Here is a 27920-nt window from a genome sequence, read left to right on the forward strand (position 1 = left end):
CTGCTTCTCTCTAGGTCCTCCTCTGCTCCTATCTGTCCCTCTTTAGGTCCTCCTCTTTCCCTCTGCTCCTATCTTTCCCTCTGCTCCTCTCTGACACACTTTAGGTCCTCCTCTTTCCCTCTGTCCCTCTTTAGGTCCTCCTCTTTCCCTCTGCTCCTCTCTAGGTCCTCCTCTGCTCCTATCTGTCCCTCTTTAGGTCCTCCTCTTTCCCTCTGCTCCTATCTTTCCCTCTGCTCCTCTCTGACACACTTTAGGTCTTCCTCTTTCCCTCTGCTCCTCTCTGACCCTAATTAGGTCTTCCTCTGCTCCACTCTGTCCCTCTTTAGGTCCTCCTCTTTCAGCTGTGTTTAGTTCTTTCAGCTGTTTAGTTATGCTATGCTGTTTTTCTTCTCCATTCACCTGTTCTGAATGCTTTCCTGTCTTCTGAGCTCCTGTGAAAAACTGCTTTCATCTTTCAGTCTAGTCAGAATCTTCCCTCATGTTCTATGCCCCTTGCTTTAATTTCTCTGAAGTCAGCTCTTTTCTCTTGTACCAGCTTCCACGTCTGTCACATTCTATTCCTGTGTGCTTTTCTCTTCCTATAACTTATTTTCCTTCATTATGAACTTACACATCTGAAGAGATGAATCTTGTAGAATTTCCTCTCCACCTATCTGTAGTTCTCTAGAAGACATTCTGAGGCTTCTTTACCCTATAGCTATCAGCCTACTCAATTTCCTCTTATTTTGCATGCCTTTTCCAACTGCTCTCTGGTCATACTGTGAGCTATTCTTTACTCCGGCCCTTCTTTTGACATTTAATATTGTTCCTTGAATTTAAGTTCAGTGCCAATCCCTAGAAACAGTGCAATCATGTTGATCAGTGACATGAAAGCCAGAATTTCAGGACTTTGATGTCAATCAACTCACTGAACTGTCCCTGTAATATGATTGATTGTTGCCGTCTTAGTTCAGATTTTTTTTAAATAAATTAAATGCCTTTAACAATGTTCAGTTTGATATTGTATCAAACCCAGAAGACTACTCAATCTTGAGCAGCAATTTTTACATTGATTAAGTAGAAGTGCAACGTGTCATTTCTATAACGCAAGACAAACAATACTTATTTCTAAACTTATTTTATTAGGTTCTTCAAGAACAAAATACATATGTACACAGTATTTACAAAACAGGAGTATTTCATTTCAAATACAATCCAGGGAGGGTTGAGACTGGGGAGGAGGGATATTTTGAAAGTATATCCTTTAGTTTCAGCTAGCTGCAACAGAAACCACCTGAGCAGCGTAGAAGCAATACTTACTACCGAGAATGGATAGTTACTCAGCAACAATGGTCACTAGCAAACAGATACTCAACATGAAGAGGGTGGAGAAATGAGATATTCTGATAGAAGAGAAGAGGGAGGGGACACATGCAGGTAAGGAGAGTGAGAGAAAAGGAGCAACAGAACAAATCCACTAAAGAATGAAAAATGAACCGATGCATCAGGCTGAAGTAAGAAAAGGGAATTGTTCAAGTGCAGTCTAATAGGACATATGGAGGCAGGAGTTACACATTGACGGGCTTCAAGAAGTTCAAGAGAGGAAAAAACAAACCCACAGGTGTCAGAAGGAACAGTTGAGTAAGAGAAGGAGCAGCACATTTTAAAAAGGAGAAGCATAGTTAGTTAAATGGAAATGTACAGTTAAACTTATTGAACTAAAGCATCAATGTGAGATATGAGAGGTTCTGTAATGTTAAACACATCTGACCAGGAGACTTCACTGTTGAAGAGGTGTCTGAAATCAACAGAGACAAGACAGAAAAGCATCCTGTTTAGGAAAGGTACAGAGCAAGACAGAGCAACATTCTGATATGGGAGCCAACTACTACCGGACTACTCAAAACTGACAGGAATGTGGCCAAATATAAGGAGATAAGAAAAAAAATATCTAGAATGGAATAGAGTATTTTCCTTGATATAATAAATTGTATGCTGTATGTCCAGATCCATTTCAAATCCCAAAAAGTAGTTTACATGCTAGAGATACTTATTAATGTGTTTCCAAGTTAAAATAACTCCCATTGTATTACGACAAATACCAAATGCGGGCAAATTAATTTACAGGTAGACCACATGAGGCAGCTGACAAAATACATCAAAGTTACAGAGACGCCAAAAATCCACTGACAAACAAAGGTTGCCTTACCAAATATTGATCTGTACTTGAGAAGTTGACATAATGACAAAGCAATTTCTAGGGAACACCCTGGTTATGAAAAACAAGAACGCATGCAAATGTTTCTGGACAAACAGTATACATTAACACATGATGGTTTAAAGGTATAGGCCTTCCTAACTATAGACATAGATTTTTGGCAAACCTCAACTATAGATTGTTTCTGGCAAACTAGAGTGGAAAAAAATCTGACATTGAATGTTTTCTTGATTCAAGTTAAGAATAGTCAAATAAAACACATTCAAAAGGCCTTGATTAAAACAATTGAAGTCAGCCTCCCATGTATAAGACAACACAACATTTCAGGTCATATTGACAAAATGGCTTGAACTTGAGTTGGCAGTATCAAGTCTTCCATTTCTCACACTTTTCCCTCTCTCCAGCTTGCTTCTGGAGGCTGGGAGGAGGTGCTCTCTTTTCACATTCCTTTTGCTCCTGTAATGCAGTACTGCAAGAAGAAAAATAAGAGAAAAGGACTGGTGAAGGGAGTGGGGAAAAGCAAAGAGGGACAGAGGATAGGAAGATGAGGAGAGAAGGGACAAGTTGAGTCATGAGTACAACTTCTGAAATTAATGACCAAAGTGACCGAAACAAGAGCACATAGACAAAATAGTGCCAGTCAAATGAAACAAAGGGATCTATAAATGGGTAGACAAGTTGCTGAGAAGACTGATCACTCATCCAGACATTCATATTGAAACTGATCCTGCAGTCCTATATATATATATATATATATATACACATACATATATCTCACACGCTCTCTCAATCCAATCATTAAGAATATTAATAACATAATGACAGTACCATATTGATATGTTACCATATCAAAACACTGACTCACACCAGCCAAACAGCCAAGTCACTGTTAATCTGAAACAGGTTTGGGTTTACTCTGACAAACTACTTCCAAAGAAATTGACAAACGGGAGCCTTGAGCAACACAAACACACACAGTAACAGTTTGTTTCTTGGCTGATGGGAGTGCAGTGCCTTCAACCAAACCTTTCTCTTGCCATCAGGATGTTGTGTGGTGGTTTTAGTACATTACTTATCTCTAAGGCAGTGATATGCAAACTTTTTCAGCGGGGACACCATTTTTCCACCAGAATTTCTGGGGACAAATTTTTTTGTCCGGAAGAATTTCCAAACCTACTGACACCCTTATTCATTACATGTTCATCTCATCGAAATGAAAATATACCAAGAAATACATTTACTCAATAAAAATTAATTTTTCAAATGACCTTTCTCAAAAACGTTTCTATATTGTCCCATACAATATGACCTATGAATGTTCTCGCATTTTGGCGACCCCACTGCAGTTCCCTCATGGGTTGCGATGCTGACTTTGAATACCACTGCTCTAAGGAGTTCATGAGTACAGATAGCCAGAAAGTTTGAGAAGACACAGAAATGCATTAAATAAAATCTAAAGAAAAATGGGTTTACAGAAGATGAGCATTTAAAAAAATGAGTCAGAAATGAAAGTGGTCAACCAAGTGCGCATATCTAAGGGAAATGTGGCAAGAAAAATATTTGGTTTATACAGCAAATATCCCATTTTCAATCCCTGTAAAAGCCCAAAATATAAACCTTCTGTCCTGCACACTTATTGAATAAGCGGCCAAAAATAGGGTATAAATCACGCTAGTGTTTGCACTACAAAAAGCAGTTACTATCAATTCCCCATTTAAATCCACGGCAATATCAAAAACAGGCAATGTATTCCAAATCATCCAACTTTTTAGATTTGTAATTATAATTTACATATTCACATCAATTTAATTAAATAATTAATTGTTTATTACCCATATCTAAAATGCTTCAGCTTCTCATTCACCATATACGTTTCTGTCAAAATTACACTTGCCCTGGTAAACATAAAACATATCAAAATGACCAATGAATAGTTACTGAGAAGAAAAAAGGTCAACTGAATCCACAACAATGTACATTAGATACTGACAGATCTACTCTATAGATGAGCACACAGGACATTTGTTACAGACTTCTGTTCATCCTGAAAGTAGAGTCCTATCTTGTATATAGCCTCGTTAGTTATTTTGTGTTACCAAATCCCTTTTTATTTATATCATTTTTCTCACTTTTTAACTCTGCATTGTTGGGAAAGGGCTCGCAGGTAAGCATGTCAGTCTGAACCTGTTGTATTCAGTGCATGTGACAAATAAATTTGATATCTCCGCAATGGCACTGAACTCACTAAAATACCTCAAGCTTTGATGTGAATCAAGTTAACACTCTTCAAGGTCATGCCTGAAAACAAGGGGTATATACGCTGATATTAGATCAACTGATATCACCAACTCATGTTCTATTTATGTATTGCCAATTATGTTGATTTACAATTAACTCTCCACACTAATCTCCTCACATCAGATCTTATCAAGAGTATACACAGGGATGTAGCCTAATGTATAACTGCTGATAGGACCCCAAAATAACTACTCTACAATCCTTCTCTCACCTGCATTTACTGAAAACCAAAATGTCTGCAATGGGGTTTTAAAAATATCACATGGTGATTTCTTAGCTTTAAATATATAAGCAGATTATTTGATTACAGACAAACATTTGATAAGCAGAGTCCTGTATGCTTTAGACGTCAACATTAATGTCCTAAATTAATGTTTTGTGGCAGAATGTCAATTTTCAATTGAGGAGACAGTTACACAAATTCAGGTTTAAAAGGTATCTGCACCTGCACAATATGACTTCATCATTGTCTTGCAAATGAGGGGTGTTCCCCAAGGGTTAATACTGTCACCCTTCATTTTATATCACCATTTCAGACACACTATCATCATGTGGATGGAATTTAAACAATTACCATAGACTTGATATCATACACCTTAACCCAAACCAATGGTTAGTGTTTGTGAATGAACCAATAGTGAATGCCAGGTGATCTTTGCCGTGCTGTCATCCACCTCCTTTCAGCACACCAAGAGTCCTTTTTCTTACCAGCCATACATACATACTCAGCCTTATTGAACGGAGTGTGGAGCATACAAACCCAGACGTTGCCGCCATCTGCACAGACAGCGATCTCATCTCCATCTGTTGTATGGCGGAACTGATCCAGCCACCATATTTGAAGGTGGAGACTTTGCCACCATCTTGATAGAGCTGACTTCTTCCTATGTGGTGGGAGTGCTTGACGACTGCTATTCCATGCTGCTGAGGGGGTTGTTGATCGGGTAACTCAGGAAACACCACAGGCTCGCCCAGAGCCTCAACTTGGTTATTTGGTATTCTTAAGGGGTGGGAGACTGCCTCCTTGTCTGCTCTCAGGGGATAGATGGACTATAGGTGGATATCCTGCCTCCTGGACACATACCGAGAGATTGCAGAGGCCATTCTTGGTAAAGATTAGGGGACTGTATCCACCATCACACTTTATAAGTCAATGCCTACCAGAAGGGACTAGACGCCAGGCTTGGAGATCTTCTATATTAGAGAGCAGATATAACTGGGATGTAAACTTTGTGGTTAAACTTTGGTGAACTCTGGGTGACAGACTGTTGAAGGGTGAAGCAGGGGACTGTGGGTAGCGGACAACTGTGGGGTAAGGATGGATGTGGCCAACCTGGGCAAGGAGCCAATCAGAACCTTCAGATTTCTCAGTCAATACCTTTCAGGGGTGCCAAGTGTGCAGGGCTAGGCAGGAACAGGAAGTGGGGGTAACTTTCCCCACCTGATCGCCAATCGTAGACAGCTTGGGGGAAGGGGGGGCAGGACATACAAACCACCATCTCCTCTTCTCCCGGATTGGACGCTGGATCACGAAGGCTTCCTGAAAGCAGCAAAGGGCTAGCACAGTCTCTAGAGCTGAACACCTGAACAGACAAACCTCTTCTCTGATTGATGGTTTGGTTTTGGAGTGGATGAGCAGCCTGTTGGATGAGGGCTTGAGGGATGACTTTAGCTCATTTATTTTTCATCTCTCTCTTGGGTTCTCAAGGCTCGTCTTCGCATGAGTTTGAGGCTGTTGACTTGAGGGAGGGAAAAACATAACAGAACACTGTTAGCTTAACACTTCTGAGAGCGATAGTGGATGGGAGACCTTGAGGCTACGCTCTTCCCTGATCTGTGTGAGTTGGCGCTTGATCTTCGGGTCTTAAACTGAACTAATGCCTAACATCATCTGTTCGTCATTAAAATGTTCTAAGTCGAAGGTATAATTAATATCTTGAGCTGATCAGAGATGTGTGGGGCTAAGCTATTCTAAATGTATTTGATGTGCAGCATGTATGCAGACAATCTCCCCCACTCTTGTTATACAGTCCATATCTGTGAGTACAGTGCATCTGTGGGTGGGATCCTCACTGAATTTCAGCCTTAAGTGATTTAGTGCATCCTAGTGCATATCTCCCTCTTTCTACAGGACTAAATTGTAGTTTCAGTCTAACTACTAGTCTCCCTCCTGAAGTGTAGTGCAGAAGAACTGTAGGGTACATTCCTGACCCTGTCTATCTCTCAGTATCTCCCTTTAGTGTGCTTTCCCCCCTCCCTGGTAAACCCCCCACCCCCTCAGGAGGCTGCCAGACAGGCTGAGCTGGTTTTGCAGTCTATCTTGCTGGGGTCAGAGGGGAAGAAGGTGACCCCCAGGCCTGTGAGGAAGGCCATGCAAGAGTCTAAACAAAGGAAGCCCAGACTGGACTGCACATACTCCACCGGCAAGTCTGGTCTGAATCTGGGAAAACACAGAGGGGGAGAGGCAATTTAAAGTTGGAGCATTTCTATCCTACATACAACTACGTAAAATGATGAATTGTTCGGAACCATGGAGTTTGGATGAAAGGCCTCTGACATACGTTTTGAATAAGGCCCTGAGAGCGATCATCCTCTCCCTCTCTACAAACTTGTCTATGAGGTAGGATGCCATGCGTGGGGCTCTCCGGTAGAGCTGGAAAAACCGGTGGAAATTTCCCAGAGCCCAGGCGGCACGGAGGGAGAGAGCGTGGGACACACACTCATCCGCCCGCAGCGCCGCAGTCAGGTACACCAGCTCAGTCGTGATGTCTGTGTGTGGGGGACAAACACGCAACCAAGAAAATCAGGACATTAAGCTCAATTCTATGCAAGCCAAAATCCAATGCAGAAATATAATGGTTGATGAGGAATATCAGGCAGGTGGTAAGTTACCTCCAGAGTTTTTAGTGAAGATATAGTAGAGTAGTCTGTAAGCAGTGAACTCCCCTATGTTCTCTGACGGGTTGTCCTTATACAGGGCCTTCAGCTGCATCTGGCACTGGTTGAACTCTGCGTGGTCGCCCTGGTAACAACGCAAACATTTAGAGAAGAATGCACATTAGTACGACACAGCAACTTTAAACTCAAATACGATGCCTGACGTCAAATACGAGGTAGCGAAGGGGGACAATGTATGGAAAGGACCCCTCACCTTTTCCAGAGCGATGCGTGCATGGCACTCGTATACTTCCACTGTGAACTCTGTACGAACTCCTTGGACCTGAAATGAGAAGAGACGCCTCCTGTTTTCATATCCTCATACAATAGGACTCAAATACCGAGATAGGACAAAGTGCCTGTTCGACAAAACTAAAAAGAACATGTAAACTGACCGTGAGGTCCTGTCGTATGGATTTCATCTGTTCACAGGCGTAGGGGTAGTCCTGACGGGTCTTCCAGTGGGCTTTCACGGCCAACAGAGACTTCCTCAGCACCTGGCCAGAGACAGGGGGTTAGGAGACGAGCATCACACAATCTGAAGGGAGGCCTCAAATAAGGATCCTCTCATTCCACGTGACAGGCGATACTCACAGATATGGGACGCACGGTGGCAGGGTCGGGGGCACAGGTGAGTCTCAGGTAGATCTTGGTGATCTCTTGGCAGGTGCCCACGATGGGGCAGTCGTCCCAGCTCAGGTCCTCCTTGGGCAGCTCCAGGTTGTTGATGGACAGCACCAGGGGCTCTGAGCGCATCTTGGTGTTGTGGAAGCGTGCCGCTCGGCTTTGTTTCTTGGCCTCCCGGTGGGGGTCGTGGAAGTCCAGGCCGGCGTTCCCACCTTTCCTCTTCTTGCCCAGGACGGTGGAGTTAGCATCATCCATGTTTCTGAGAAGAGAAGCCGAAATGTGATCAGCACAATGAGAATCAGGGAAAGGTGAATATTAGTTTGTGGGTGGGTCAAGGCCAATGACTAGCTTTTGGTATTTGTTTCATTAGTCCATTGTTGATATAGTCCCAGAATGTTTTGCATGTCAGCAATCAAGTTTTCAAGATGTACCACTTTCAAAATACTGCCGGTATGGCGCATTTTGTCCGCATTTTGCAGTTTGGCATAATATGATGCAGAATGAATAATTCCGGCTATATTTCTGTATTTTGAAAGTTGTATATCTTGAAAACTTGATTGTTGACATGCAAAACATTTCGGCTGGAATTTCTCTTTTGGCCAAAATATGCTTGTTTACCTCCGTCCTCTGTTGCCTCTTCCGCCCCTTCCTCGTCCCCTCTCTCCACCCCCTCTGCCTCGGTCCCTGTCGCCCCCACGGCCACGCCCTCCTTTCTGGTTGCGCCGGGGAAGCTGGGTTCGGAGGTCACTGGACATGCTACTGTCCGACTGGGACTCAGAGTCACTGGAAGAGGAGAACGAACAGGACATTACAACATAAAACTACACAGCATACTTTCTCTTTTTAGAGTGGCTATCATTATACTATATTAAGGGGAATATTTGACCTATAACAAAGCAGGTTGGGACAAATAATACACCTAGCCAATTATTACATGGGGAGGGGGGGGAAGAAAAATCACTGGACTAACCCAAAACACACTGACCTGCGCCTGTGTCTCTGGCCATTGCGGTCCCTGTGTCGGCTGTGGGAGGGAGAGGGGGAGCGAGAGGAGGAGCCTGAGGAGCTGGATGAGGGGCTTCTCTGGGAGAAGACGTTCCTGTAGTGCCCCAGCCTGGCCCCACCACCCCTGCCACGCATAGCCCCACCTGTACCCCCACCACGACCCACAGAACTCTCCAGAGTCCTCCGGGTGGGTACAGCCTCCCAGCGAGACTGCTTGGCCTTCAGTCTGGACGGAGAGACAGGAGAGAAGGGATTAGAATGACTAGCACCTCTTGATAGGGCTTAGACAGAAATTAGGCATTTGGTCTCCAAAAGGGGATTCAGGCTTTCTAAGTTCGGCGGGCGGCGAAGCATCAGGCTAAGTTCCCGCGAAGCATCGGGCTAAGTTCGGCGAAGCGGGCGGCGAAGCATCGGGCTAAGTTCGGCGGGCGATAACGCTACAGCTAGCAAGTTTAGCATTAGCCCTCATAACTCAGACGACAGTTCCAAACTGTTGCGAGCCTGCCGACATGCTAGCTACTCTCCTCTGGGAAATTCAGGATGGTAACAAAGGTCTTTTTATGAAAATTGGACAAGAAATCAGCTGAACTCCATTCTTCCATTGACGACCTGAAATCCTCCATGAATGATCTCCTTTTGAGAATGACCGAGGCTGAGTTGCGCATTAGCACAGTTCAAGATACCGTCGCTCGACATGACCAGGTTCTGATACAACTGCAGAAGGACAATGCCTACCTCAAAAACAAGGTAGACCAGATGGCAAACCAGAGCAGATGTAGTAATATCCGTGTGGTGGGATTGAAAGAGGACAGCGAGGGCCGTTACTTCACTCAATGGATCCCGGATGTCCTAGGCATAATCAACTTCACCAAGCTGCTGTAAATCGAACGCGCCCACAGAACATCAGCGCCCTAACCCCGGCCAGATGAGCCCCCACGGGCCGTCCTGGTCAGGTTCCTCCGTTTCCAAGACAGAGAGAAGATACTGCAACTCACAAGAGCCAAAGGGGACATCACCCGATGACAAGAGGGTCAGCCTTTTCCCGAATATGAGCGCGGATCTCGCCAGACGTCGCAAGCAGTTCAGACCTACCACCAAAGCACTGAAGGAGAAGAACATCACCAGCTACCTCATCCACCCTGGGCGGATGAAAGTTCAGTACAAAGGCTGAAGCCATCTCTTCAACACACCGGTAGAAGTGTTCACTTTTCTCAAAGAACTGAACCGCGTCTGAACCAGGACAGTCTCTCTGGGGGATAAGATGCAGTTTGTTTTCTCTTATCCGGACTGAACTGCTGATATCTTCTTGGAATTTGGATCCGTTTACCCCGCTATCCGGTCGCTATAATTGATTTGTACATTTTCAACTAACCGTATTTTCCCCGGGGTGAGTCCTATTACATTTACAGGAGAGTATATTTTGGTTTAGTCAATATCCACTGAGTGAAGCAAAGAAGTGGGCATAGGCCCACTGCTTTCCCTCCCATTTATGTTCCTCTCCCGAAAAGACACTCAAGCAGCCCTTACCGTGGGCAGTAAATATTCAGCCATAAATGTCTATTCACAACTTTTGTTTTCAACTTAGAGCTCGCAGGTTTTAGTTTACGCCAAGGTTTAACTAGTAAGAGCAAGATGGAAAGCGAGCAGCAACATATCTCTACAAGTGTATTCATGTTTGATTGTTGGGATTGTGGTGTTAGTCTGACAATCGGGGTGGGTGGGATTTTTTCCCCTGTTTATTGTTGTTTACTTCCTAAAGAGACACATAGGTCACTTCTGTGTTCAAACCAAAGTTAAAACATTTCCTGACTATTTCCATATGAGAGATTTCCATTCGGTTACATATTTGAAACCCAACCTATGCTTAATCCATTAAAATGTGTCACATTCAACGTAAAAGGTCTTAACAGCCCGATTAAAAGGAAAATAGTCTACACATACCTTAAGAAATTAAAGGCTGACATTGTGTTTTTTGTAAAAACACATATTACAGCCAGTGAACACAAGAAACTGAAGAGGGAATGGGTAGGACAAGTTTTTGCGTCCTCTTAACTCCAAAGCAAGAGGAACTGCAATTTTGATAAGTAGACATCCCCTTCTGCTTCAACAACACCATCTCTGATCCCTTGGGCAGGTTTGTTTTGGTGCAGGGGCATATGTTTTCAGAGTCTTGGACCCTATTGAATATTTATGCTCCTAACTTGGATGACCATATGTTTATACAGAATGTCTTCCTTCAGGTCGCACAAGCACCACCAGGATGGCTACTGGTTGGAGGAGATTTTAATTTTTGTTTAGATACAATTCTTTATAGGTCCTCTGATAAACCCTCACTATTTACCAAAGCCGGCAAGCTCACCATGTCATTCATGAAAGATCTTAATTTGCTAGACATCTGAAGACAGTCGCACCCACAGGATAGGGACTACTCTTTTTATTCACACCCACAAGACACACACACGCATAGATAACCTTTTACTATCGATCCAACTGTTTCATAGAGTGTTAGATATTGAGTATCTCCCCAGATTGCTTAGTGACCATTCTCCTCTGGTATTATCAATCTCCATTCCTACCAAGGTAAATGGAGCATATAGATGGAGACAAAATTCTACACTCCTTAAGCAACCTGAATTTTGTGCATTCAACGAGCAGATCAATATTTTTTACTTTGACAAACAAACCCTCCGCTCCTGACAGTTTCATTCTTTGGGACACATTGAAAGCCTATCTGAGGGGACAGATCATTTCCTATACTAAAGGGCTGAAGAGAAAACACGGTGCGGAACTGAGTGCCCTTGAATCTGAAATCGCTGAGTTAGAGAAAACCTACCAAAGAGGCCCGACTAAAGATCTATACAGGCTTTTGGTAAATAAAAAACTGAAATATAATATTCTGAACACATATCAAGCTGAGAAAGCCATCACTAAATCAAAACAACGTTATTACGAGCTTGGAGAGAAAGCAGAGGAAAGTAAGAGGACAATTAATGCTCTTACTAATGAGATATCTTTTGACCCTACTGAAATTAATAATACTTTTAAGAAATACTATGAAGACCTCTACACTTCCCAATCAAGCGATCTATCAGAGATCAACTCCTTTCTCTCCTCTCTCAACCTCCCATGACTGTCAGGGGAAGACAGACAGCGCCTGAGTGAACACTTCTCAGAACACGTCTCACTTCTCAATTGTTGGAGGCCATTAAATCCTTACCTTCTAATAAATCTCCTGGGGAGGATGGCTTCCCTCCAGAGTTCTATAAAGAATTTAGGGAGCTGTTGGTACCCTACCTTATGGAGATACTTAAAAAAGCCGGGGAAGACAACTGCTTTCCAGAGTCTTTCTCTCAAGCAGTGATTACTGTAATCCACAAGAAAGGGAAAAACCCGCTAAAGTGCGCCTCCTATAGACCAACCCCTCTCCTTAACACAGATTTTAAACTGGTCACCAAGATGCTATCTAAGAGACTGGAGTCATGTCTTCCCCTGTTGGTCAACCCAGATCAGACTGGCTTCATAATTAATAGATTGTCTTCCAATAATCTCATTAGGTTCTTTGATATAATTCACCTTGCTAACAAAAACAAAATACCTAGTGTCACAGTCTCCCTCGACGCTGAAAAGGCTGTTGATAGGGTTTAATGGCCATACCTCTTTCGCGTCTTGGAAAAGTTTGGTTTAGGTACCGTGTTTGTAAATTTGATAAAATCACTCTTCAAATCTCCTAAAGCTAGGATTGCTACCAATGGGATTACTTCCTCCTCTCTATAGGGGGAACAGACAAGGTTGCCCAATTAGCCCCCACCTCTTTGCCCTCACCATCGAACCGTTGGCTGAGGCTATTAGAACGGGCCCTGACATACATGGCTTTGAGGTGGGCCCCCAGACCCATAAGTTATCACTCTTTGCGGACGACCTTTTCTTATTTCTAGCGAACCCAGAACACTCCCTCTCTCACTTGCAGGTCCTACTACAGTGTTATAGTTCTTTCTCTGGATATAAGGTCAATTTCGATAAAAGCGAAATCTTACGGTTTCTGTCTTTGACCATCATACTTTCAAGCACAAGTTTCCTCTTAGATGGTCGCCTATGGGCTTCATATATTTGGGCATAATGGTGGATGGTAATCTGAACAACCTCTATAAACTCAATCTGGCCAGTTTGTTGCAAAAGGTGGAGGGTGACCTTTGTAATTGGATGGACTTGCCTCTCACTCTACTGGGTAGAATCAATAATTAAAATGAATGTCCTGCCCAGATTTCTATATTTGTTTCAATCTCTCCCTATCCCTGTTCCCGCAGCATTCTTTTCCTCTCTCGACAAGCTGACCAGATGGTTTATCTGGCACGGCAAAAACCCTAGGGTTGGCCTGGATAAACTGACCCTTGATTACGGTCAAAGGGGCTTAAAACTTCAATTTTAGAATGTACTACTGGGCTGCACAGTCTAGGTTTCTGGCTCAGAGGTTTGACAATGGTCCCTCTCCCTCATGGTTGAACATTGAAAAGCTTGAGGTAAATGATGACACTGGGGCAGAATTGTTTTACAAATGGGACAGAAAATCTATAAAAACCATCACAGACAACCCTTTAATCATACATTCTGTCCTGGCATGGTGCAAACTGCATGAGCTGTTCAGACGAGGGGGGATTCCTTTCCCCTAAAACCACTTTATGGAACAATAGATTGATCCCTATGTTTTTCCAGAATAGTAACTTTAGACCATGGTATCACTCTTCTGGAACATTGTTATGAGGAGGGAGTTATGTCTTTTGATCAGCTGAAACAGAAATACCACTTGCCTAACAGGGACTTCTTTAGCTACCTACAACTACGAGACTTTATTAGGGTGACTCTCGAGGGACAATGGAACCTACCTAAGATGTCACCTATTGAACAACTCTGCCACGTAGACCAACCACTGTTCAAGACCATTTCCTGTGTTTACGATGCTCTTATGTCAGGACTAACACTGCCTGAGCTAGATAAACCCCAACTTAGATGCGAAAAAGATCTGGGTATTGATCTTGATGAGGGTCTATGGAGTGACCTATGCAGGGATGGTGTTACATCCACATTGAACTCCAGATACAGACTGATCCAGTTTAATTTCCTCCATCAGCTCTATATCACCCCATCTAGACTGCACAAGTTCAACCCTGATATTTCCTCCCCATGTTTTAGATGTGGCTCAGATGAAGGAACATTCCTCCATTCTACTTGGCAGTGTTCAAAACGACACGGTTTCTGGCAGGGGGTATGCGATACATATCCTCAATTCACAGGGTTGCATTCTTTTTAGACCCGGAGGTCTGTCTACTGGGTAACTTTACTAACACCAATCTTAGCTTTATAGTATGGCTTTGCCTAACAGAAATATTGCTAGTGATTGCCAAGAAATGTATTGCCTTGAAATGGAAATCGGATTCCCCCTGCCAGTTGCAATGTGGCTAACAGAAGTTAATAGTTGTATCCCACTGGAGAAAATCACTTACTGCTTGAGGAATAAGTTAGACATTCTACAGAATTTGGCAACCTTTTGACTATATGGTGAATCTCCCCCACATCACATTGAATCTCTATATAATGTTTCACACGTAATGTATAATATGTAGCTTATGGCAGGTGACCATATGAGCCAATGTCTCATTATTATTATTTATTTTACTCGTTATTATGACTTATTTATAGTATGTTTGTATATATAATTATAATTATTTAACATTTTTTGTTACGCTCGTCTGTTACTGTCACTTTGTTCTATTGTTGTCTAATATCTTTTCACTTTTGTTTAGAATGTTCTTAATTGGAAAATGCAAAAATAAAAAACATCAGGCTAAGTTCCAAGACGGTGAAACATTAGGCTAAGTTCCAAGACGGTAAAACATCAGGCTAAGTTCCAAGACGGTGAAACATCAGGCTAAGTTCCAAGACGGTGAAACATCAGGCTAAGTTCCAAGACGGTGAAACATCAGGCTAAGTTCCAAGACGGTGAAACATCAGGCTAAGTTCCAAGACGGTGAAACATCAGGCTAAGTTCCAAGACGGTGAAACATCAGGCTAAGTTCCAAGACGGTGAAACATCAGGCTAAGTTCCAAGACGGTGAAACATCAGGCTAAGTTCCAAGACGGTGAAACATCAGGCTAAGTTCCAAGACGGTGAAACATCAGGCTAAGTTCCAAGACGGTGAAACATCAGGCTAAGTTCCAAGACGGTGAAACATCAGGCTAAGTTCCAAGACAGTGAAACATCAGGCTAAGTTCCAAGACAGTGAAACATCAGGCTAAGTTCCAAGACAGTGAAACATCAGGCTAAGTTCCAAGACAGTGAAACATCAGGCTAAGTTCCAAGACAGTGAAATATCAGGCGTTTTCCAAGAACAACTGCTCCACTCACTCAGGCAGAGGCTCGCGGTCCCAGTCGATGGTGTAGGCAGACCCATCCTGTAGTCTTTTCTGTAGGACCTCCTTCAGCCCCTTTTCGGTGCGGTCCTTGTCCTCCTCATTCTCACAGGCTGTGAAGCAGCGCTGAACATACTCCTTCATCGCCTGGGGCCAGTCCTGGGGCCTGAGGGAATCATTTTTATAATCAGCATCGCAACAATAAATCAGGGGGAAAGGAAACTGGTTTGTGAGCATTAGGTCAATTTGAAGTGACTAATTATTAGTTTGAGAAAGCGGGACATGGTACTTCTGAAATCTATTGGATGCAGATTTGAAACCCCTGTCATCTTCTGATCATGAGTAGAGATACTTAATTCTTCCCCAGTAGGTATTAAGGATAGAACAGACAGATATATTGGTGTCAGTAGCTGTCTCCTCACCGTGTCTGGGCACCGCCAGGTGCAGCAGGAGCAGCAGCTGGGGAGGAAGGAGTAGCAGCCAATCCGGTGGGTTGTTCCCCAGGAGGGAAACTCTGATTGGTCATGACGTAGGGTCGCTTGGGAATGTTGAACTTCATCGCACCTGCTCCAGGTGCCTCTGTGGAAGACAATAAAGAAGGCATTGAAACGAAGACAATAACACCAAGTGATAGGAAACAAACACAAAGATAAGCTGACAGAAAAAAACATGCTTGAGATATCTGATCACACACACAACTCAATACCCTCACACACTTACGTTTCATGCGGTGCCAGAGCTGCTGTCCTTGTGGCTGTTGTTGTTGATGATTCTTGTTTTTGTTGGCCTCTCCTCTCCCAGCTCCTGGTCCATACTGACCCTGTCCTTGTTGCTGGTGTTGGTTGTTATTCTGCTGCTGCTGGTATGAGTTCTGAGTCTGGTAGCTCTGCCCATAGCTGGGCCTGCCTTGGTTGTGGTTGTAACCTCTCATCTGATTGGGGTCGTTGTTGGGGTAGGGCATGGGGTTGTTGGGGTTGTAGGAGTTCTGCCCTGGAGGAAGGGGGTACTGGGAGTTGGGAGGGGGAGGGATGGCTGGGGGAGGGGGGGGTGGGGGCTGCTCAGAGCTGGTGGGGCTCTGGGGGGGTGGTTGAGGGGCAGCAGGAGGAGGGGGTTGGGGCTGAGAGGGGTAGCTGGAAGACTGGTCATCCATCACGGGCAGGGATGGAGGCTGGGAAAGTAGGGACAAATAATAGATGGGGGAAAATAAACTTGTGAAGGAAAGGTAATAAACTACAGAGATTCCAAAAACTTCAAACTGAGAATATCTCAATATGAAAGGAGAACTGCAGAGCAAAACGTTCTAACTGCAACAGACTTCAGCTCCAGACATATTCTTAGTGGGAGGATTACATTATGCTGAGCCGCGAGGCACCGGGTAAAGGCCCGTTACGTCATCGGTCGAAAGCGGGGAGGGAGGAGCGTCCTTCTCAAACCGAACAGTAATCTGTGCCCCTTCTCAAACCAAACAGTAATCTGTGCCCCTTCTCAAACCGAACAGTAATCTGTGCCCCTTCTCAAACCGAACAGTAATCTGTGCCCCTTCTCAAACCGAACAGTAATCTGTGCCACTCAGTAATTTTGTCAACAAGGCAGCATGACGCATTGACCAATCAACAGTGTAGGGTTGTACCTGACAGTGAGAGATAATTAGGGACGCTCGTCAGGGTAGAAATAGAACATTATTCAAATGCCAGTCATCAATAACATCTTAATTCATACGTTTGATTCCTGGCGCACTTCTGTCCGGAAACAGAAAGTTATATTTACACAAACGCCTGGCATTGGGGAATCATTTAGTCAATGATTCATAAACTGCAATAGAGGAAGAGTGAAGTAAACTGAAAACTTGATTGATTTAGTAGCAACAGTAGCAGTTTTCTGATGGTTACCTGTCCAGTTGGAGTGGTGGGAGAGGGGTAAGGTCCTGGAGGTACACCATACTGGCCCTGAGGAGGATAGCCACCACCACCATACTGGAGAATCAGAGGAAAACACACTTCAAATATGGTACTGGCTTGGCTTCAACCAATGGTTTCATGTTGTGTATTCTGTCGGTGTATCATGTGTTAACAGCTCATAGTTTTTTTTTGTCGTAAAGTGCCGGTTTTGTAATGTGTTGGCTAAATCGAACAATTCCAATTCCTTATCTAAACGCTATAGTGCATAAAGCCGGCATCAGTGTCGGGGAAATCATTGCCAAGGATTATTATCAATACAGTTCAACTGAAATTTTATTTCACCTTTATTTAACCAGGTAGGCAAGTTGAGAACAAGTTCTCTTTTACAATTGCAACCTGGCCAAGATAAAGCAAGCAGTTTGACACATACAACACAGAGTTACACATGGAGTAAAATAAACAGAGTCAATATAGTAGAAAAATAAGTCTATATACAAAGTGAGCAAATGAGGTGAGATAAGGGAGGTATAAAGGCAAAAAAGGCCATGGTGGTGAAGTAAATACAATATAGCAAGTAAAACACCGGAATGGTAGATTTGCAGTGGAAGAAAGTGCAAAGTAGAAATAGAAATAATGGGGTGCAAAGGAGCTAAATAAATAAATAGTGGGGGAAGAGGTAGTTGTTTGGGCTAAATTATAGATGGGCTATGTACAGGTGCAGTGATCTGTGAGCTGCTCTGACAGCTGGTGCTTAAAGCTAGTGAGGGAGATAAGTGTTTCCAGTTTCAGAGATTTTTGTAGTTCGTTCCAGTCATTGGCAGCAGAGAACTGGAAGGAGAGGCAGCCGAAGGAGAAATTGGCTTTGGGGGTGAAATGTGGAGGGTGCGAGGATATGTACACGTACGGGGCCCGGCGCCATGGGGTAGTAGTAATTGTAGGGGTACGTGTACCCAGGATACGGCTGCTGCTGGTTCTGTTGGTACCACTGTTGGTAGTACTGCTGCTGTTGCTGCTGCTGTATGGCTGCGGACTCAGTTACTGCAGGTTGAAACTGACCAGCCTGGAAACACAAACAGACAACTACTAAGTGATGAGAGATTAAATCAGAACGAAAGCCTGTCCATTTGAATCATATTCGGGTAAAAAGCTAGGAAGACCTGGGCCCGTATCCACAAAGCCTCAGAGTAGGAGTGCTGATCTAGGATCAGTTTTGCCTTTTAGAATCCTAATCAATAAGACTACATTACACAGGTTGGGACCTGATCCTAGATCAGCACTCTTACTTTGAGACGCCTTGTGGATACGAGCTCAGATCAGACAGTTGTGTGTGTCAGGAAGGGCAAAAAATGGTCCATGCTGTACAGCTCGTCAAGTTAAGATAACTGTTGAGGTAATATATTGTACCCAATAACAAGCGCCTGTGAGATTAAAGCCGGGTCAACACTACACTATTTTGGCTCCGATTTAGCTGTCCCAAACAAGTTTTTGAGATTGAGATAAAAGCTCCATGTCATTGCCTACCCGGGGCCCGTGGCCGTCGTTTAATGTGAGCGGGTCAGAGACTCAATCTGAGGGCTACTGATCTCGTCTTTGAGCAATCCCAGACGTCCCGATATTTTCCAACATGTTTGATTTTTATCGGAACCAAATGTGCAATGGTCTTGTAGTGTGAGATGTGCAACGACAAGTTGAGAACGATGATCAGCAATAGCCAATGAGAGCTCGCCAGAGAAGCCAGTCAGATGACTCTCGAGCAGGAGCGATGACTACTACTAGTATGTGTTTGTACTTGCCTTTAACCAAAGTGTCAAATTGTTAAAGCTCTGAAGCTCATAAGCAATGATATTTAATTCAAAACGTAAGTTATCTAATTTGAATGGGAAGCGTGAATGACAAAACGTTGATCAGGCTGCTTTGAGCCACAGTTCGTAGCTACGTTAAATGTAATCACATCATTGTTATTTTGGCAAGACAGCATGGTAAGGAGAATCCTCACGACCAGGTCAACAATCTTGTAGTGTGTGACCCCGTCTGTGCGCACCACTACGTTGGCAAGACAAAAAAACCTACAGGAAAGACAGTCCTTTAATTTTAGAGGCTCGGCGATGTTAGGATTTTGAAAGTCGTGGTGTCCACCCGGCTTAAAAAAAAAAGGCACTGTTACTATGCCAATAATTGCAACAATTAGACCAGCATTTCATTTAAAAACGGGATCACGGGAGAAACTCATGAAAGAAAAAGGTGCTTGGTTCATAGAACCGGGGTTACGTCAGCAACATTCAGTAGCTCCAAGATGGGGTTGAAATAAACCGAGCGGCTTCGGTTTTTTTTACTATAAATATGGCTCGCTTTTGGAATGGTTTAAGCTACAAAATATTATGGCCCCATCACTGAAACAGAAGACTCAGGAACATATACACTGCTCAAAAAAATAAAGGGAACACTTAAACAATACAATGTAACTCCAAGTCAATGACACTTCTGTGAAATCAAACTGTCCACTTAGGAAGCAACACTGATTGACAATACATTTCACATGCTGTTGTGCAAATGGAATAGACAACAGGTGGAAATTATAGGCAATTAGCAAGACCACCAATAAAGGAGTGGTTCTGCAGGTGGTGACCACAGACCACTTGTCAGTTCCTATGCTTCCTGGCTGATGTTTTGGTCACTTTTGAATGCTGGCGGTGCATTCACTCTAGTGGTAGCATGAGACGGAGTCTACAACCCACACAAGTGGCTCAGGTAGTGCAGCTCATCCAGGATGGCACATCAATGCGAGCTGTGGCAAGAAGGTTTGCTGTGTCTGTCAGCGTAGTGTCCAGAGCATGGAGGCACTACCAGGAGACAGGCCAGTACATCAGGAGACGTGGAGGAGGCCGTAGGAGGGCAACAACCCAGCAGCAGGACCGCTACCTCCGCCTTTGTGCAAGGAGGAGCAGGAGGAGCACTGCCAGAGCCCTGCAAAATGACCTCCAGCAGGCCACAAATGCGCATGTGTCTGCTCAAACGGTCAGAAACAGACTCCATGAGGGTGGTATGAGGGCCCGACGTCCACAGGTGCGGGTCGTGCTTATAGCCCAACACCGTGCAGGACGTTTGGCATTTGCCAGAGAACACCAAGATTGGCAAATTCGCCACTGGCGCCCTGTGCTCTTCACAGATGAAAGCAGGTTCACACTGAGCACGTGACAGACGTGACATGTAAAGAAAAAAGTATTTAATAAGATTTCATTCATTCAGATCTAGGATGTGTTATTTTAGTGTTCCCTTTATTTTTTTGAGTAGTATATGTGCATTCTGTTTCACTCTACAATGCCCACAAGTCACGCAGAACTCATTAGAACAGAATGGACGAACAGGCACTAAATCAGACTGGGGGAAAAACAACATTAGTTAGATCTCCATCCAATTGGCAACAGATTTTAATGCGAATATCCTAAAATCCACAAAGAGAAATCTGTGCTTTATGACGTAGTGCACACAAAATGTAATTTTTCACTTAAGTTTTCATGTATCTAATAAAAATGAAACGTTCAGTGTGTTTCCATTGCATCTTCAACTCTACCGATAGTTTTGTCACAAAAACTGTTGCGTTAAATAACATTTTCCTATTCTGGTCTTGGCACATGCACTCTAGACAACAGCTTGCAGATACAGTGTGGGTAGGCTGTGCAGGTAGGAGTCTATATTATGGATATTTGTATTTGTCAAATGGCAGTCAAGCAATCCATCATGTCACCAGAATAAGACCCTTGATATTTACTGTAAAGGAGCATCAAGCTCATAGCGTGCACTTTCATAATTTACTTCATCTGTAGCCTAATAAACTGCATGGTTTCCCGAGTTGTAGTGGGCGGACCACACACACCATATCATCGCGTGACTCCAAGTTGTCAACCTATGATTGGTCAACAAGCTTATTTGACACATCAAATAGTGTTATTTGACACATCAAATAGTGTTATTTCACACATCAAATAGTGTTATTTCACACATCAAATAGTGTTATTTCACACATCAAATAGTGTTATTTCACACAAAGACCTAAAGGGCTTTCCATAGTATGAGAAATCCTGGTTGAGAATGAAACGACTGAACAACGAAACAGCACAGCAAGTGAAAGAAATAGGTTTTGATTATGTTTTACTGGTAATGGGGACATAGGTAAATGCCAACAAAATACATTTTTGGTTAGTTTGGTGTGTGTGTAACCTTTATTTAACTAGGCAAGTCAGTTAAAAACAAATTATTATTTACAATGACGGCCTACCCCGGACGACACTGGGTCAATTGTGCGCCGCCCTATGGGACTCCCAATTACGGCCGGATGTGATACAGCCTGGATTCGAACCAGGGACTGTAGTGACGCCTCTTGCACTGAGATGCAGTGCCTTAGACCGCTGCGTCCATGTGTGTGTGTTAACTATTTAACTGTACTAAAATGCTTAAAAGGCCGCAGAAATGTTAAACATCGGTTATCAGTATTGTTTTTTTTGGCAAGGAAAATCTCAGATATCAGTATCGGCCAAAAATGTCATATCGGTGCATCACCAATTAAAAGCTTATTTGACTCGTCAAATAGTGTCATTTGACTCATCTTTTTTGACACGCAAAGACCCAAACGGTGTTCCATAGTACGTCGTGAAGCTAATAGCAGTGACACTATTACTGTGTAACTCCGGTAGGGCAACATGTGTACCGGTGCTCGACCAGTCGGCGAAAGCCAACATCACCCACGACAGAGAACAGTTGACTGTCAAAGGCAATGAGTTCCATTATCTTGGCGTAAATGGATTTCGCCTTTGAGTTCTCTCTCTGAAATGTTCTTACTCTTTCAAATGACTGTTCGACTTGTTGACTGCTCGAGCCACACCAGCAGACATTGTGGGCTAGGTTAGGAATGCTGTGTTGCATGTGTAGCGCAAAATTTTACGTGGCGTCATTACGTCATGTACCTACGTTATATAGGTATGCACATCAGCTTTGACATCGGTTTTGCCATCGGCGTTAAACTAGACATCGGGCCGATACCGATGTTGGCATTTTTAGCTAATAACATCTGATTCCGATATGTTCACCAATATATCGTGCATCCCTAGTCAAAAGTACTGTCAGGCTGATTTGTAATAAACTGTCATAGCCCCAATTTAAAAAGTGAACATTTGCCGTTGATGACATAACTTTTTTTTACATGGTTGGGTCGCATTTTTATATGTATCAAAATGGGGTCACGGGCCAAAACAGTTTAGGAACCCCTGAATTAGACAAATTGAACTGCCATCTGCCAGATATGAAACCCCTTCCTAAGCAGAATTTTACTTCCTTATCGTAGGTAACGTGCCTTACAGTAAGTGAACAAACGCATCCAAGAAGCAAAACACAGACACATAAGCAAACACACACCTGTGCAGTGGTCCGGTTGGCCTGAGCGATCTTGGTGGCGCTCTGGGTCTTGCTGATGGAGGCCAGTGCCTGTCTGGCCTTCTCCCACTCTGGGTTTTCCGAGACTGTCTGGCCCTCTGGACCTGCGCCATACGACCTACAACAGACAGGAGACACGTGACTGTCAGTCATTCAGTATGGACACCAAACAAATGTCTGATACATTTAACATGACCAAGTTTTAGGTTTGTTAACTTGGAAGATACTACCACCAAACCAGCAATATTTACAGCACACCAATTCTTTACTCAAGAGATAAGACTGATTATTTTTGGAAATGTGTAACTACACTGAACAAAAATATAAATGCAACAATTTCAAAGCTTTTACTGAGTCACAGTTCATAAAAGAAATATATTTTTATTTAACTTCATCGGGGTAGGGGCCAGTACTTTGACGTCCGGATGAAAAGCGTGCCCGTAGTAAACTGCCTGCTTCTCAGGACCAGCAGGTAGGATATGCATATTATTAGTATATTTGGATAGAAAACACTCTGAAGTTTCTAAAACTGTTTGAATGATGTCTGTGAGTATAACAGAACTCATATGGCAGGCAAAAACCTGAGAAAAAAAATCCAACCAGGGAGTGTGGAAATCTGAGGTTTGTAGTTTTTCAAGTGATTCCCTATCCAGTATACAGTGTCAATGGGGTCATTTTGTACTTCCTAAGGCTTCCACTAGATGTCAACAGTCTTTAGAACGTTGTTTCATGCCTCTGAATGGGGAGAGAATAAGAGCCATTGGAATCTGACTGAGAAAATGACATGAGCTCAATCTCGCGCTCACACGTGAGAGTTAGCTGTGTTCCTTTCAATTTCTGAAGACAAAGGAATTGTCCGGTGGAATATTATGGAAGATTTATGATAAAAACATCCTAAAGATTGATTCTATACATCGTTTGACATGTTTCTACAAACTGTAATATAACTTTTGACTGTAGATTTTAAAGACAAGACTCTCGTTAATCTAACCACACTGTCCGATTTCAAAAAGGCTTTACAGCGAAAGCAAAACATTAGATTATGTCAGCAGAGTACCCAGCCAGAAATAATCAGACACCCATTTTTCAAGCTAGCATATAATGTCACAAAAAACAAAACCACAGCTAAATGCAGCACTAACCTTTGATGATCTTCATTAGATGACAACCCTAGGACATTATGTTATACAACGCATGCATGTTTTGTTCAATCAAGTTCATATTTATATCAAAAACCAGCTTTTTTACATTAGCATGTGACGTTCAGAACTAGCATACCCCCGCAAACTTCCGGTGAATTTACTAAATTACTCACGATAAACGTTCACAAAAAACATAACAATTATTTTAAGAATTATAGATACAGAACTCCTCTATGCACTCGATATGTCCAATTTTAAAATAGCTTTTCGGTGAAAGCACATTTTGCAATATTCTCAGTAGATAGCCCAGCCATCACGGCTAGCTATTTAGACACCCAGCAAGTTTAGCACTCACCAAAATCAGATTTACTATAAGAAAAATGTTATTACCTTTGGTGTTCTTCGTCAGAATGCACTCCCAGGACTTCTACTTCAATAACAAATGTTGGTTTGGTCCCAAATAATCCATAGTTATATCCAAACAGCGGCGTTTTGTTTGTGCGTTCAAGACACTATCCGAAAGGGTAAATAAGGGTTACGAGCACGGCGCATTTCGTGACAAAAAAATTCTAAATATTCCATTACCGTACTTCGAAGCATGTCAACCGCTGTTTAAAATCAATTTTTATGCAATTTTTTTCGTAAAAAAGCGATAATATTCTGACCGAGAATCTGCGTTTAGGTAAATCGACGAAAGAAAATAAAGCACGGGGTTGACTCGTGCACGCGCCTAAGCCCATTATCCTCTGATCGGCCACTTGCCAAAAGCGCAAATGTGTTTCAGCCTGGGGCTGCCTCGATATCATTCAGCTTTTTCCCGGGCTCTGAGAGCCTATGGGAGCCGTAGGAAGTGTCACGTTACAGCAAAGATCCTCAGTCTTCAATAAACAGAGACAAGAAGAACAAGATCTTGTCAGAGAGGTCGCTTCCTGTTTGGAATCTTCTCAGGTTTTGGCCTGCCAAATGAGTTCTGTTATACTCACAGACACCATTCAAACAGTTTTAGAAACTTTAGGGTGTTTTCTATCCAAAGCTAATAATTATATGCATATTCTAGTTTCTGGGCAGGAGTAATAATCAGATTAAATCGGGTACGTTTTTTTATCCGGCCGTGAAAATACTGCCCCCTAGCCATAAGAGGTTTAAGAAAATTTAGGATCTTTGCTATAACGTGACACTTCCTACGGCTCCCATAGGCTCTCAGAACCCGGGAAAAAGCTAAATGATGTAATTCCAGCCGCTGGCTGAAAAACTTTAGTGCGTTTGGATGGTGGTCGATCAGAGGGCCATCAGACTGAGGCTCGTGCACGAGGGGATCCCATGCTTTTACTTTCTCTCTCTGAACGTAAACACGCTTTCCCGGTCGGAATATTATCGCTTTATGAGAAAAATGGCATAAAAATTGATTTTAAACAGCGGTTGACATGCTTCGAAGTACGGTAATGGAATATTTAGAATTTTTTGGTCACGAAACGCGTCGGGCGCGTAACCCTTATTTACCCTTTCGGATAGTGTCTTGAACGCACGAACAAAACGCCGCTATTTGGATATAACAATGGATTATTTGGGACCAAACCAACATTTGGTATTGAAGTAGAAGTCCTGGGAGTGCATTCTGACGAAGACAGCAAAGGTAATAACATTTTTCTTATAGTAAATCTGACTTTGGTGAAGGCTAAACTTGCTGGGTGTCTAAATAGCTAGCCCTGTGATGCCGGGCAATCTATTCAGAATATTGCAAAATGTGCTTTCACCGAAAAGCTATTTTAAAATCGGACATGGCGAGTGCATAGAGGAGTTCTGTATCTATAATTCTTAAAATAATTGTTATGTTTTTTGTGAACGTTTATCGTGAGTAATTTAGTAAATTCACCGGAAGTTTGCGGGGGTATACTAGTTCTGAACGTCACATGCTAATGTAAAAAGCTGGTTTTTGATATAAATATGAACTTGATTGAACAAAACATGCATGTATTGTATAACATAATGTCCTAGGGGTGTCATCTGATGAAGACCATCAAAGGTTAGTGCCGCATTTAGCTGTGGTTTGGATTTATGTGACATTATATGCTAGCTTGAAAAATGGGTGTCTGATTATTTCTGGCTGGGTACTCTGCTGACATAATCTAATGTTTTGCTTTCGTTGTAAAGCCTTTTTGAAATCGGACAGTGTGGTTAGATTAACGAGAGTCTTGTCTTTAAAATGATGTAAAATAGTTATATGTTTGAAAAATAGCCTTTCTAAGGTATTTGAATAACGCGCCACAGGATTCCACTGGCTGTTACGTAGTTGGGACGATTTCGTCCCACATACCCTAGAGAGGTTTGTGAGGCCGGTTGGACTTACTGCCAAATTCTCTAAAACGACATTGGAGGTGGCTTATGGTAAAGAAATAAACATTAAATTATCTGGAAACAGCTCTGGTGGACATTCCCTCAAAACGTGACATCTGTGGCATTGTGTTGTGTGACAAAACTGCACATTTTAGAGTGGCCCTTTATTGCCCCCAGCACAAGGTGCACCTGTGTAATGATCATGCTGTTTAATCAGCTTCTTGATATGTCACACCTGTCAGGTGGATGGATTATCTTGGCAAAGGCAAAATGATGACTAACAGATGTCATTTTTGCACAACATTTTAGATAAATAAGCTTGATGCGCATATGGACAATTTCTGGAATCTTTTATTTTAGCTCATGAAACCAACACTTTACATGTTGTGTTCATATTTTTGCTCAGTGTATATGAATACATTTTAGTAAGGTAACCTGTTGAATGAGCATCTCAGCTGCTTGAGCATGGCCCTGCCACAAACATAAAATTCAAAGCCTGCTATTTCTGTAGCCCCTAAATAAAATGGGACATTCTCATTGATGGGAAATAAATGTGTCTGTCAGCAGAGGGTATGTTGAGCGAGGCTCAAAATAAGAGTGCTTTGACTCCAGATGAAGAATAGCAAGAACCCCTGCTCGTACAGAATAAAACAGTCATCGCCTGGCCCTACCTATATTTAAGAGCCAGTAACTTTTCTGACAATTAGCTAGACCACTTCCAAATCTTATAGATGTGATTCAATGACAAGTTATACAATATTGCCCAAGCCTTGAGAGAGTAGTTCAACTGCCCGGTCCGGAATCAACCCATTAGCCCTATTACACCAGTTCTTGATGACCCATCGTAGACATGAAAATCGTGTTGATACTAGAAGTTGTGACCCGGCCTGGAAGATAACGTAAACTTGGTGAGAGTCTGTTACTAGGTTACTGGACTGTGACCCAGATAGCTAATTACCTTGTGTATCATAACTACGTACTACATAGTTGGTGGTGTTTACTAGTACAGAAGCCTAGCCGATACAAAGCTGCAGGAAAGTAGGAGTTAGCTAACGTTAACTTACTGGCTAGTTAGCGTTAGCTAGGTAACGTTAGCTACGTTAACTAACGGAACGAGAAGAACTCTGCGAATCGCAGGCTTTCTTCGAACGTTATTAAATGTCAATGTCTAGCTAGAATACAGGTCAAAATAAAGTGAGAACCTATTCGAAAGCTTGATATGTTTAACTTGATAATTTTAAGTCTTACCAGTTAGCAGCTGGAGCTGTCTGGGTCGTATTCGCCGCCATTTTGCCACCGATATAACTAGCTGGCTACAGTACCAATATAATAGAACGTCGTCGGCCAGAAGACCCTAACGTAAACAAGAACAATTAAATCACAATATACAAGGAAAGTTGGTCTTTTACACTACCATCCACTACTTCTCAACAAGACAGTCTTTAAATTTAAGAAAAAAACACACTATAAAGCAATATCTAAACGTCGAATAACACCATTTTCACAACAACAACGGTAGCTGCAATGGATCTTCAACTGAAAAACAAAATGGCAGTTGCATTAGATATGGAACGTATGCCTCGCCTTCCGTTTCCTTTGCCTCGCCTCCTCTCATTGGAGGAAAATACACACCTACTTTGTTCCTAGATT

General features: G+C 42.8%; 1 protein-coding gene across 1 annotated transcript; it reads right to left on the minus strand.

The window, feature by feature from the left end:
• Window positions 1-1101: 1101 nt before the first annotated feature.
• Window positions 1102-27826, minus strand: LOC115176630 (leukocyte receptor cluster member 8 homolog). Its single transcript, XM_029736746.1, has 15 exons — window positions 27519-27826; window positions 22777-22912; window positions 18272-18427; window positions 17359-17442; window positions 16190-16637; window positions 15892-16048; window positions 15465-15635; window positions 9045-9290; window positions 8678-8842; window positions 8027-8318; window positions 7828-7929; window positions 7647-7715; window positions 7388-7517; window positions 7057-7264; window positions 1102-6935 (listed from the first exon to the last, which is right to left on the minus strand). The coding sequence occupies exons 1-15, from the start codon at window positions 27557-27559 to the stop codon at window positions 6773-6775; spliced, it is 2568 nt and encodes an 855-aa protein (XP_029592606.1). The 5' UTR covers window positions 27560-27826; the 3' UTR covers window positions 1102-6772.
• Window positions 27827-27920: the final 94 nt, after the last annotated feature.

Source organism: Salmo trutta, chromosome 37 (genome assembly GCF_901001165.1).
Source record: "Salmo trutta chromosome 37, fSalTru1.1, whole genome shotgun sequence".
NCBI lineage: Eukaryota > Metazoa > Chordata > Actinopteri > Salmoniformes > Salmonidae > Salmo > Salmo trutta.